General features: G+C 36.8%; 1 protein-coding gene and 1 long non-coding RNA gene across 2 annotated transcripts; both read left to right on the top strand.

The window, feature by feature from the left end:
* The first annotated feature begins 1 nt into the window (after nucleotide 1).
* On the top strand, nucleotides 2-5,414 carry smg9 (SMG9 nonsense mediated mRNA decay factor). Its single transcript, XM_032558564.1, has 14 exons — nucleotides 2-89; nucleotides 177-328; nucleotides 427-501; nucleotides 644-878; nucleotides 1,566-1,663; nucleotides 1,787-1,899; nucleotides 2,765-2,876; nucleotides 2,976-3,071; nucleotides 3,223-3,308; nucleotides 3,496-3,602; nucleotides 3,705-3,812; nucleotides 4,385-4,510; nucleotides 4,597-4,741; nucleotides 5,087-5,414. The coding sequence occupies exons 2-14, from the start codon at nucleotides 185-187 to the stop codon at nucleotides 5,163-5,165; spliced, it is 1,524 nt and encodes a 507-aa protein (XP_032414455.1). The 5' UTR covers nucleotides 2-89; nucleotides 177-184; the 3' UTR covers nucleotides 5,166-5,414.
* Nucleotides 5,415-8,731: 3,317 nt separating this feature from the next.
* LOC116715628 (uncharacterized) lies at nucleotides 8,732-13,600 on the top strand. Its single transcript, XR_004338218.1, has 6 exons — nucleotides 8,732-8,913; nucleotides 9,001-9,121; nucleotides 9,218-9,643; nucleotides 9,884-9,970; nucleotides 11,225-13,124; nucleotides 13,200-13,600. It is a non-coding gene; the product is annotated as an uncharacterized LOC116715628 (long non-coding RNA).
* Nucleotides 13,601-14,257: the final 657 nt, after the last annotated feature.

Here is a 14,257-nt window from a genome sequence, read left to right as displayed (position 1 = left end):
ACTATTACCGCCCCCGCGTACTATAACGGTGAGCGTCAGATTGATAAACGAGCATACCACCCGGAAGTGCTAGCTACATTTGTTTACAAGTGGGGTATACACATCGACATTGCTTAAAAATATTTTAGTAATTGGTTTAACTGATTTCCTATCGTTAGATGTTGCATATTTGACAGCTGCCAATATGTCAGAGTCCGGTCACAGCCAGCCCGGGATGTACGGGCAAGGGAGGAGAAGGAGGCGACGCCGGGGAGAGAGAGATGGACCCCCTGGACAAAATCTGTCTGGCCCTAGCCGCGATCGGGAATACCAGCCGAGAGAACGAAGGGTACTTACAAACATACACTTTAAAGAAGGAACCATGTCCTGTTTATCAGATAAACTGTTAATATATGTATATATGTGTGTGTACAATTTCATGGTCAGGATGGAAGTGAGGATCCACCAGGCCCCCTCATCCAAAAAACACCCATCATTCTTGCGAAGCCTCCAAGTGAAAGGGTAGGTCAGTTTGTTTTTATTTAGCTGCTTTCAATAAGTTTTTCTATCAGCCTTGTGTCTATGACAACTCTGTAAGTGTTTCTTACCCTAATGTCACGTGATCAATTCTTATAACTGTTTTGCTTTGGGGTATTTTTCTAAGGCCAAACCATCACAGAATGCACCTGTTAGTGGAGCTCCACTCCTGGAAAAGCCCATAATGCTAATGAAAGCCAGGGATGATGGAGGGAAGCCAGGGACACCTCCTGAGGCAGCAGCTCAGTCCTCTGGTCCTGGACCTTCTAAGGTAGAAAGGGAAGGTCAGAGACCCACACAACCTGTTTATCAGATCCAAAACCGAGGAATGGGGGCTTCTGCATCTGGCAATGCTGTGGACCGTAAGTCAGTATAGGTTTAAAGCCTTCTTTTCTTTTTCGGTGGTGTTTAAAATCCCTATAATTTATTTTATTTCCAAAAAAAAAGGTCTTCACTCTACAGAAAGTGAGGAAAACAGCATAACAAGCTATTGAACTAGCAGTGTCTGTATATTTATTTATTTAACTTAAACATTTACTGTATAAACTTAGAAAAAAAATGTGTCAAGATTTTCTTTTTCTTGTAAATTTCTTAACTGATATTTAGTTGCATAACCATTTTTTTTTTATAGTACTCACAGGCAGCTATAGACGTTGATCACCATAGACCTGGTTATTGGTTGAGGCATCCCTTTTGGCTAGTATTCACTCTATTTAAATGGTAGTTTTCTGTTTTGCAGTTTCAATTATTTGAGATTCCTGATTCACTGAGCATTTCAGAGACCCTTTCACTGTAACCAAATTTTCAGCCTCCAACCTCAATGGCTGAACTCCAAATTGCTGTTCATTTGGATGCAGTCCTTTCATTGAAACAGTCAGAAGGATGCTTGTCACAGCTGTTGGCAAGGAGTTGTGACAATGGCTTCCTATTACTCTACTACACCTTCTAGTTATGTATTTATTGCCATTGTATGAATATAATCTAAAACTAAACCCAGCTGAATGTTGTGTAATAGAAGGTAAAATTACTTCTTTGTTTGTGATTTTCAGCCATGGTCGGTCAGTCTAAACTCCTTCATCCAGAGAAAATGAAGCACAGTATTAAGCTGGTGGATGATCAGATGAATTGGTGTGACAGTGCCATGGAGGTGTGTGACGTTTTTTTTTACTACGTTTAACTAATCAAAGCGGAGTGGCTTAATGAAAAGGTCTGATTTAAAGTGTGCTGAATGAACTTAGAGAAAGTTGTGTTTTGTTGTGATGTGCTGCAGTATCTGAGGGACCAGACAGACATGTTGGTGGTGGGAGTCATTGGCCTGCAGGGAACTGGGAAATCAACCATTATGTCACTGCTATCTGCCAACACACCTGAAGAAGATCAAAGGTAAGCTTGGTGTTAGCACCTAGAATAAGACAAACCTTACACTGTTCTCAATTTCTGTCTAATTCATTCATTTGATGTAATTTAACTTATCAAATGAGTGAATCATTTAACTTATACTGTTATATAAGTTAAATGATAGTTGTAGAGTGAAATTCACCTCCATTAGATGTTTTACTCTTATTTTAATTCTGGATTATCATTAACTGTATATATGTTTAACTCTATTTTGTCACTTTGTACAGTGTAGCTCTAGATTAATAGGGAGTTACTGAGTACTATTTTGATTTTAAGTACTCATGCTTGTGTGTAAAACTTCTGGTGCAATGCATATTGAAAAAATTTCATCTGCATTATGGAATCTCAGTTTATCTTAACTGATATGCAAAACTAAAACCAGACTCTTTTCTCAACAAAAGTTCAGCATATAAGACTGTGAAATATGTATTGTATCAGAAATATAGGAATTTTAGTTTTCCTTAAACTCTCCTGAAATTAGTTTTCCCAAATCCTAAATAGACCAAATTAAGTGTAAAGCATCACAAATGAATATTTAATGTGGCAGGTTTAACACTATGACTGTCACTTGCTTATAAGCAGAAATATTTCCAAACAAAACAAAATCAGTGTTTTTGTAAGGAAGGTAAAAGTGCAACGACCTTTTTTTCAGCTTGCTGCTAGACAGCAATAGGTGGATGGGGGGAAGAACTACAGTATATTGCCCTAATGATTCACTTTGACATACAGTGTCTGTAATGTATGTATTCCAAGTCTGCAAAAAATATTGTATATAAATAAAATGTCCCTTCTATTTATTACATAAAAATAGTTGTGTACTGTTGGTGGAATAATATTTTCTTCTGTGCAGGAGTTATGTCTTTAGACCCCAGAGTCAAGAAATTAAGGAAAGGGGAGGCAATCAGAGCACAGGTATCGATTTCTTCATCACTCAGGAGAGAGTCATCTTTTTGGATACACAAGTAAGATGTTTGCTTGTACGCACGCTTATTGAGGATTCAGAAGACCTGAGTAGGAGCTTTATTGTTTGTAAATGCATCACTTCCTTTTTTGTTTTTTAGCCTATTCTCAGCCCGTTTATACTTGACCACGTTATCAACAACGACAGAAAGCTGCCCCCAGAGTACAACCTTCCTCACACATATGTGGAAATGCAGGTTTGTATTTGTCCTGCAGAGGGCAGTAGGCTATGTGAAGTTAGTCATGGGGTATGCAGTATTAATCTTTACTTCAAACCCTTTAATTTATTTTTGAATGAAAGTCACACAAACAGGTTGACACATTTTTTCCTTTTAAATCTGCCAACAGTCTCTTCAGATCGCCGCCTTCCTGTTTACTGTGTGCCATGTAGTTATAGTGGTTCAAGATTGGTTTACTGACATAAACCTGTACAGGTAAGCACTTGTTTTTGTGTTCTTTTTAATTGCTTAAGCTTACAAGAAAATACAAGACAGAGTGATTCTGACTACAACCAGAAAACTCCTTTTCAAAGCAATGCAAAATATGTAATTTATGTCTTTTGCGTCATGGTTCTGTATATTACAGTGACAGTGGATGTGGTGTAACATTGTTTGTTGGTAGGTTTCTACAGACTGCTGAGATGCTCAAGCCTTCCACCCCATCTGCAAGCCATGACAGCACCGGCTCCTCCGGCAGCGATGATGGTGCAGAGTACTATCCTCATATTGGTGGGTGTTCTTCTGGAGCCACGAAGGCACTGTTCCATATCAACCAGATTTATTCATTTTGAAAATAAGAATGCCTCTACTTTTTTTTTCCCCTTCGTCTAGTTTTTCTCCAGAATAAGTCCAGACGAGAGGATTTCTGTCCGAGAAATGTTAAGAACATGCATACGGTGGTGGACAAATTGATGGCATATTCTCATCTTAAATACAAAGGTGCAACACTCTACAAATACTCTTCTAAAAATGTCTGCTTCTAAAAGCGAAGTATTCTGAAATATCCAGTTTAAGCTCAACTATTGATAAATCAAGTTTAGTTTAAAAAATATGAAGCTCAAAAGTTTGGTCACACTTGTAAAAATGTACTGTAGTAATTTTCATACAAGAAGATCCAGTCAATGTTTATCAATAATAATTATTATGATCCTTTTTTGTATGATAATGGTGTAAGCTGTTTCACATCATTACATTGGTTTCATTCAGTGCCCCATGATCAGGAAGTCTCAAAGTATGTAGTGAAAATTATGATTGTGAATATTAAATCTTTTATCACAATACACACACATCACATTCACATACACACACACACACACACTGTAAACAAATGTGTCTTTTTAAATGGGACACACATACTTTGTAAACATGATTGAACTTGAATTTCCACATATAGTAGTTGAGTCTTTAAAGTAAAGCAGTTGTTGTGATATGAGAAGCAATGTCACATCTGCTTCAGGATAAAAATCATAAACTTAGGTATTTTCTCAACCAATATTTGGTGTTCTTCACAGGTACATTGTCTATGTTGGATTGCAACATTTTTCCTGGACTGACACAGGAATACCTTGATACTGAAGTCAACATGTTTCTGCTTCCGGTCCAAGAAAATGATGGAGAGGATAACTTGAACAAAACAGGTTGGTTAAAAAAAACATATTTATATCAGAAAGGGAACATTTTGTTTTCTGTCACTGATTTGTTTATTTTTTCCAACTGTATTTAGGAGCGGGAACATATCCACTGTTCTCTCTGCTGCCGGGTTATAGAGGTCACCCCACCTTTTCCACCATGGTCTCCAAGCTCCGCAGTCAGATCCTGGCCATGCCTCGCTGTCAGCTGTCCCACACCATTCTCACTGAGAAAAACTGGTAAATATCTCACACTGTGTTTTGGTGTTTGTGTTTTTCACTGATCTATCACTGATTTTATTTATTTTTCTATACCGCAATGAAAAAACAGAGGAATCTCAAAAAAGCACATTGTTTTTAAGGGATAAAGTATTTCCCAATAGGTTTGGATTTTAATGCGAATTAAAGCCTCTCAAAAATTGAGTATTCTTTACTGCATCTGTTGAACCATAATAATTTCAGTACAGTTGCAATTATAACCACATTAAGTGTCAGCATGGACTTGCAGATCTTTGTATCCTCATCTTTTTTTTTTTTTTTTAAATCTACTTCCCGCCATCTTTATTTTTGTTTTTCTCTTTCCAGGTTTCACTACGCAGCACGAATCTGGGATGGTGTTAAAAAGTCATCGGCCCTCTCTGAGTACAGCCGACTCCTCTGCTAAATCTTTGATCTTCAGGGTCATTTTATATTGATAAGTTTTCTTAAAGAACAATGCTTGCCTGAAGAGAGAGACTCATTCACTCAAATGATGAACTGTACAGTTTAAATTGCTCCACTCAGCACAGTGGTGGAGGAGGGAGAATGTTCCAAGACAATACTTGTGGAACGCAGTGTCTGTGGTAAAAAAAACAATTTGTAAATTATATTTTACGAAAAAGACAAAATAAAAAAAACCCCATTGAATTAAACCGATTTAAAGTGCCTGTTTATTACGATAGAAGACTGTTACATTATTATGCTTGCTGTAATGCTGACTAAATCTATGGTGAATTGTATGGTGAGTCCTTAGGTGTATGCACACGCTTCATGCACACGGCTGGCATATCAATGTGGGGCTTTTAAAAATTCAAATGTAAAAGAAACGTCACTTTGCCATTTACACACTTTAAATTGTGGACACCAGGAAGAGTAGCCATGTTTAAGGCAAAGGCTACAGGAGATCCAAATAAACCTCCTTTAAAATGGGGAAGAAAAAAATGCATTCAAATGTAAAATAATTAATTTTTTTTCCCCCTCGGGTGTAATGACAGTGATTGTTTGTGTAGTTAAGTTTTATTTAAGCTTAATTTATTGTGAATTGTCTAAAATTGACACCATCATCTATACAACCTTAAATATTTTTATAGATGCCCCTTACTTTTTTAATAAGTGGCACAGAAGGATAGAAAATATCTGAATTTGAACAGATCACATATATGTTTTCGTGGTCAATATTGATTGCATATACTCTTTTTCAGTATAAAAAGGACTTGTTTAAACAATCAAAACGTTAAAGGGACATAGCTACATATATGTCATGTAAGTAGCAGGGTTTTATTTTAACAATACTATAGATGTGAAGTTTTGTCAAAATCTGTTTATTTTTTAAAATTTATTTTGTTTAATAAGCTGTTTCTCCAGATATTTATAATTGATTAATTAAGTTCTGTTTTGCTGCTCTTGAGAGTGAGTGGTTACCATAGCAACCAGTAATTGTCAGTCCTCCCCTTTTTCTGTTTCTGTCTGTTACTGAGGCAGAAACTGCTGGACTGATGTTAACTACAAACTGGACTTCCTATTTTGTTAGAATAAATACAGTAAACATGAGTGCATTTATATTTATGCAGATATAAATATGGATATTTCTCTTCTTTCTCTCCTCTTTCTTGTTTCTAGTCCTTCTAGTTATGACATTCATTGATTTATTCACACGCAAGTCTACCAGTTCAATAGAATAGAAACAGAAAAGAAGAAATAGAAGTATATTTGAAAACAAAATGAACAATAACAACAATAATAGCAAAAACTTTCAATAATGTGCAACTAAGTAGGACGACTTTGTCAAAATGTACAAAATGTGCATATTGAAGTGTAAAAATATAACAGGAAATTTACAATACAGTGTGTTGGTGCAGAGAAAGCTTTCTGCAGTAATAGCGGAAATTTTTATCAAACATGTCTGACAAAACTGTGCAATAACTGTATGTAAATGCCATTAGGGAAGTAAACATTTCTCGATTTTGTTGATAGCAGTGATTTGATTGACTAATTTTACAGCAGAATGGACATTTCTTTGTACATTATTTTTTAAAATGTTTGAAATGAATTTAAAAGAGCCAGAAATGAATTGTGGGCAGGTTCTGATGAGCATTGTGATGTCACATCGGCTGACTTGTCATCAGGCGCTTTTGGAACGTTTGTCAATAAGAGAGGAGCTCCTACAGGAATTCATCCATTTGAAGAGTTAGACATCGATTTATAACTTCAAGAAATTCAATAAGTTGAACTGAGCTTCAGTTTTTCAAGTAAGTATTTATTTAGAAATTAGTGAAGCAAAGAAAAAAATAATAATTTTGTGCTAGGATTTTTTGAAGGAAGTGTGCAGCAATGTTGCAAATACACCGTGTTCGAAATTTTTAGGAAATATGGAATTTAAGTGTCATTAAGATTTAATTTTTTGTTGTGCTATTAAATTTATAGATGGTATTGTGTGTCAGGGCTCTTTGAATCACTATAATTAATTTCAGAGAGCTGGGTTGATTAGTTTGTCTGGTGAGCTCAATTAAAGAAAATCTACTTAAGAAGGATGTTCCAGATTATTAAGCAGGCCACAGGTTTCAAGCAATATGGGGAAGAGAAAAAATCTCTCTGCTGACGAAAATCATCAGATAGTGTAGTGCCGTATGACAAGGTATGAAAACATTAGATATTTAATGAAAACTGAAGCGTTATTGTACTGTGAAGAGATTTGTGGCTTATTCAGAACAAAGATGGGTTTGTACAGATAAAGGCAAAATGAGGAAGTTTTCTGTTAGACAAATTCATTGGATTAAGAGAGCAGCTGTTAAAATGCCCTTAAAAAGCAGCAAACAGTTGTTTGACGCTGCTGGTGCCTCTGGAACCTCAAAGTGGAGGATCCTCCAGAGGCTTGTGGTGCATGAACCTACTATTGGGCCACCACTAACCAGAGCTCACAAGCAGAAACAGTCGCAGTGGGCCCAGCCGTACATGAAGATTCATTTTCAAACAGACTTGTTCACTGATGACTGCTGGATGGTCCAGATGGACGCAGTGGTGGATTGGTGGTGGATGGCCACCACATCCCAACATGGCTGTGACGTCAGCAAGGAGGTGGTGGATGGCCACCTTGAACTTGGTCTGTTAAGGTGTTTTTGATTGAAATAGCTTTTTATTTTAGTACATGTGACCACTTAATGCTGCACATTCAAAGAATGACTGTTTGCAGTTTTTTATAATCCATAAAATGTTTAGAAAATCTGCTGTGCATAATAATTTGGAACAGTGCATTTTGAGATTTTTATTTTTGAAAAAAATACTGTTCTCATGGGGAGCTTTGTTCAGTAAAATTTGATTTATACTGAAATAGTTTATGACTTGAAAATTATACTGACCATCATTTGCATTGACCATTTAAGAAGATCTGAGAAAATATCACTTGCATAATAATTTATAACACGGTGTAGATAGTTTATGATTTTCACCCATGAAATGATAAATTCAATATGACAGGTAACAAAACGATGATCTGATCAACATTAAATGAAGTTCTAGATACATTACATTATTAAATTTACAGTGTTTTGTATGAAAATGACTTGTAGTGTTGTACATTTTAAACATGCTTGTGCCAATCACCGACCACCTTTCCCTGTCTGTTTTTTTTTACAGTCATGCTAAGAAGAAGTCAACGTTTAATAAACAATGGATACTATGACATGTATGGAATACCAGTAATTTCATACAAAGAGACTCCAAACAGGTATATTCAATCAGGAATTTGTTTGGCTATTTGTTTACACTATAAAAATGTTTACACACTTGTATTTTCTCCATCTAGGGCCAGAAGGAGGCGCATAGCACGTCGCCCTGTAAACCAGCCTGTAATGTTTAGGGAAAGGTTTCGTAGTCGTGAAGACAATAGGCGTGACCAAGAAAACCAGATGATGGACATTCTCATACAGGATTATTATAAAATCTTTGTATTTGTCTTTCGTATCTTTGTCGCTTTTGGTAAATACTCTCCTTCAACAAATAGTCAGTTTGGAAGTGTTATAGAAAGGCTGTATTTTAACTGTTGTCTGACTGTCATCTTCTGCTCATCTTCATCAGCTTGTATTTGGTGGATTATTGCTCTGCACTCGCAGAGAAAATCTTCAGAATTATCTGTCACACCACCTCAAATAGACATGGTAGGCTTTCTCTTCCTAATTTTAACAATGATTTAATTATCCTGAACAAACATGAGAACAAGCTGTTAACTATTATGTTGTGCACAGGCTATAATCTCTGGATGTAAGGATCAGGGACATCTCTCCAGGCTGCAGTCGTTGGAGGCAAAGCTTGAGTACCTTCTACCACAAGCAGATCTGTGGCCCAACTTTGCTCTGGAGTCTCAAGGTGAGCCATTACAAATATGATCATAAACTAAATAGCAAATTTTCAGCATTAAACCTTCCTAACTCACAATATGTCTGCTTTTGTTTTTGTGTACAGGAGCAACGATTTTACACAAGATGACCTCACAAACATTTCAGAGCTATAAAATGTGTAGAATGTTTGGTGCATCTTTTAGGCTACCAAATTTTGGCCCAGACATTGTTATTAAGGTCTGAATGACACTCAAATCATTAAAAATCAATGTTAGGAAAAGTGGTGTGTCTTGTTGATATAGTATTAGGCTTTACGGTTTTCTTTTCTCTTAGTCATGGTACCCCACCTAAACTTTGTTTTGTTCTCTGTCTTCAGGGAAGATCTCAGTTGAATCCAGGACAATGCTGGGCCTTTGCAGGCTTCCCAGGACGTTTATCCATCTCACTGTCCCACAAAGCCACCATCACTCATGTGTCGCTGGGTCATATTCCCAAGATTGTTTCCCCAACTGCGTCAGTCTCCAGTGCTCCTAAAGAATTTTCTGTCTATGTAAGTCAAGTAAAACAAGTGTCAAAACTGTAAAACATATATATCCACCTGTAGTATATTTTAAGTATACATTTAAGATGTGATAGCAATGATTCATTATGACATCACTTGATCTCATTCTAAACTATGCAAACTTTCTGTCTGCACTAATGAATTTTCTGCTCATCTCAGGATGTGATGTGTCTTTAGATACACCAACTAACTTTCACATATATGCATTTCTATCTAATTTTGTCTCAGGGAAAGAAGAATTTAGAAGATGAGAGTCATTTGGGAACTTTCCTATACGATGAAGGTGGCGACCAAATACAGACCTTCAAAGTTCCTGTAAATATGTCAAATTAATGTTTTATTAACCAAATACAGTTCTCACAGAAGCCCAGAATGACTGACCCTGTTATAAATATGACAATCTTTCCTAACATACAACCATAATGTACTTCACTGGGTGTTACTAACATTCAATTAAAAAAAAAACAAAAAAACAACTTTAAATAAAATGGCAGATACCGTATTATTGTTCCATTCAAAATGCTCCAATGAAAATGTCTATTTAAACCATAAAAAATTATGTTAATTCTGCACTTACAGAGCTGTTGAGTGAGACTGCAACTGATAGATAGCATTGAAAAATTAATCAATTAGTCAAGTTTGTAACAATTATGTTGTCTAGAAATAGTGCCAAAATGCACCACAATGCTCCACTTGCATGTGCAGCCACAGAAAGTTTTGTTACTGAACCTTAACTATTCCAAAACACAGAGATACAGAGCGATTAACTTGAACAGATGCAAAATACTGTAGATTTTTTTGGCCATCACTTAAGGAGGAAATTTTTTTTTTCTTGGTATAAATCTCGTTAATAAGACTTTTATTCTGTCTTGACAAAAAAAAAAAAAAAACAAGTCAACCTCTTATTGTTACTGTGTGTAAGCTTCTGCAATCAAAACGGAGACTTGGATTTCTTTTACTGAACATTTCTGCTCAGTTTTTATTGAGGAGCTGATCACAACAACTGATCACAACAGCTGTTCGTTACCTAGCAACCAAAATCAACAGAAGCAAGACAGTGACAAAATACAGAACCAGATCCTGTTAAGCATTCTTCAAAATAAAAGACTTCCGCTATCCAAATAAATTATGCCTCGCACTAAAATATGTTTCACTTCAGCTTTTGTAATTACCGGTATATACAATCATGCTAAATTCAATTAATAATAATCATCATGTAAATTATGCTTAACATACAATTGTAAATAAGTCACTTATAATGCAAATTATACTTAACATATAAGTGCAAGAAAGTCACAACACTTTTCACAAAACAATAATTTTTCTTGTCTCTGTATAACAAACAATAAAATCCCAGTGTTACTACATAACATTTTGTTTTCTGGTTAGCAAGATATCAGTATAATTGCCTTGCTATCTTGAGATAAACTATGCAAAATATATTTACAGCAAGGCCAGTTGAACTAGGCTTCACTTTAAGACAGACCTCCTTTGTTTCTATTGTCTGTCTATTTGTAACGATGGAATATCAATCTAACCTCCCTAATTTGTATCTGTCTTGGTTTACAGGCCAATAAAGTTGGTTCCTTCAACCATGTCACGCTAAAGGTGATCAGCAATTGGGGTAATCCGGATTATACCTGCTTGTATAACTTTAGAATTCATGGGGAACTTTCCAATTGATGACAACAAGGAGGAAAACGATAAAAGATATGGAGAAAAATATTTTTTTCCCCTTTCATATATTTCTTTTGTATATGTTTATATAATTAATTTTAAGTCCTCACAAAAGACAGACACACCAGTCAACCATAAGTAGATAAACAAATGAAGAAGGAAAAATAACACACGCATATGCACACAGGCCCTCAGACAGGTATAACAGGAACCAATTACTTGTAAGTCTAGATTTTGTTCTAATGGACTGAAATGAGGGCTGCACAATGGCGCAGTTGGCAGAACTGTTGCCTTGCAGAAAAAAAGTGGTATGCGTGGGTTCTTTCCGGGTGCTCCGGCTTCCTCCCACAGTAAAAACATGACTGTCAGGTTAATTGGTCTGTCTAAAATCTCCTTAGATGTGATTGATTGTTGATTGTCCTGTCTCTCTCTAAATAGAGCAGGATCCATTAACACATCTTTTTAAATAATTCTTATTTTCGTAACCTGCTCCCAAAAAGCCGTGGTTTTGTTGCATTGCCATAAGCAATGTAATAGTGCCTCTTTCTCCACCATGCATACACAAATCTAGAATTAAGGGGATTAAATTATTCAGTTTTACAGGAGTGATGCATATTCTCATCATCCATTTATACTGTAATAATCTAGACTTTGTTCTAATGGATTGGGAATGGGGGCTGCACAATGGCACAGTTGGTAGCACTGTTGCCTTGCAGAAAAGAGGTTCAATAATAATAAAAGTGGCATGCGTGGGTTCTCTCCGGGTGCTCCGGCTTCCTCCCACAATAAAAACATGACTGTTTGGTTAATTGGCGCTGCATGGTTGATTGTCCTGTGTGTTGCCCTGGGATGGATAGGTAACCTGGACAATTCCATGTTGTGAATTTAAGTCATATTTTTTGCACCATTTAAAATGAAAACACTGACAACATAACATAAACTGTTAATACAGTTTATGTAATAACAGTTTTTACATAAACTGTTGTTACATTTAACATAAACTGTCTGAGAACATTAACATATTCAAACACAAACATAAACTGTGAAAACATGTTTATTTCTTAATCAAAATGAAAGATTTTCTGTGCAGGATATGGGAACACAGCAACATGATTTTTTAGAAAATGGTGAACTAACACAATTCTTTAAGTTCTTTCAGGACTGACTCCAGTGAGAGGTAGTTTACTGCTACAGGCTCAGACTGCAACAGTCTGGGCACTATTTTCTGTCAATAGCTATCTTATAGACAGAGCACTACTTTCCTAGATCTCCCTTTTTTAACATGTGTAATGTAAACTAACATTGTAACTAAATCTGTCTTTCTTCTTTCAGAGGTTTGCTGACAGTTTTGTGTTTGTGTGGTTTTTTAAATTTTTTTATTTTTGCCCTCTTGAAGCCAGCCAGTCTCGGCAGATGGCTGCTCATCCTGAGCCTGGTTCTGCTGGAGGTTTCTTCCTTTTAAAGGGAGTTTTCCTCTCCACTGTTGCCTTGTGCTTGCTCAGGATGGGGGATCCCTTGGATTAAACATCCATCGCGATCGGCTGGTGACCCCTCTGCAGAATCGCCACCTTAACGTGGTGGAGGGGTTTGAGTATCCCTATGACCCAGATGGAGATTTTGTCTTGGGATTCAGCCAGTAGTGAGGATTCTCAGGGCAGATAACCATTGGGGAGGGATCAGACTAAGAGCGATTCAAGGTTTTCAATGAAGGACTACCAAAGGGATCAGGTATTTCTAGGAGACAGACAGTTATCCCAAGTCCGGATTTGCAGGAAGTTTCTTCCTATAAAAAGTCAGTTGTCTTCCTCACTGATGAAAATGATAATGAATTCACTGTACTCCAATGCCCTCCTGTGCTTCCATTAAGGTACCAGAATGGGAGGCTCCTAAGGTCACATAGGGACTTTGGTCTATTTGGCCCAGGGGCTTCAGTTCAACGTGTGAGCAGTGTAAGACAAGTGGAGATTTGACACAGACACACAGGAATGGAAGGTTCTGGCTCAATACTTGGAGAGGAGCCGCTCATCCACACTTGAAGGAGGTACACAGCTTTTAGCAGTCACCTACACATGAAGGGGCCAATGGGTCCATGCTTGAAGGAGAACTGCGCATGACAGAGGGCCAGAAGGAGGCGTGCACATGTCAGTTCAGCGATTCCCGGGCATATGCCTACATGTCTGGGCTTCTGCCTACATGTCTGGGATGGTGCCCACATACTCTTGACTTGTGTTTTAAAAATAAAGGCCTCTAAAGTGCTTAAAATGGTTACTGGTGTTGTATCCACTCATTCTTCTTTTATGGCCTTTGAGGGGGCCCGTAACACTCCAAGTCAGTAGATCTCAACCCTTTGAAGCACATTTATGATGTTGTGATATGAAAGATTTGCATCATCAACAAGGAGACAAAAAATAGGCAGCAATTCATCATCTGCCAAAGATACATCTATACTATTTGTACAGTCCTTCCAACCTACAAACAACTGAATGTGAGAAACTGCAACATTGCATGGCATGTGCAGGGTTTCCTTCAGAAAACTTGCTAAGCTCGGGTTCAGGGCACCAAGGCTGTCCACTGGTGTTTTGTAGGTGTTGACAGGAAACATAAGATATTACTGTGTAATTATGTTACTGGAAGACTGGAAGGCAATACTTAAACCCAATATTATAGAATCTAGAAAACAACAGATAAAAAAAAATACAATTTAAAGAAATAGTTATTTGCAATTCTGTTAAATCCAAATTAAGTCATCAGTTCGTCGATCTAAGAACACAATGTAATGCTGATCACATTTAAAACTTTGTAAGGATACAAAGCTGGCAAGTTTACTTTGTAAGAGTTCAAAGAACAATATTTATAATTAGACTGTTTTGTTGCCACAACCACAATCCAATGCTGTCAGTTAAATCTTTGAGTTTTAGCTCTGTT

This window comes from Xiphophorus hellerii, chromosome 3 (genome assembly GCF_003331165.1).
Source record: "Xiphophorus hellerii strain 12219 chromosome 3, Xiphophorus_hellerii-4.1, whole genome shotgun sequence".
Taxonomy (NCBI): domain Eukaryota; kingdom Metazoa; phylum Chordata; class Actinopteri; order Cyprinodontiformes; family Poeciliidae; genus Xiphophorus; species Xiphophorus hellerii.
This window is presented reverse-complemented; position numbering and strand designations above follow the sequence as displayed.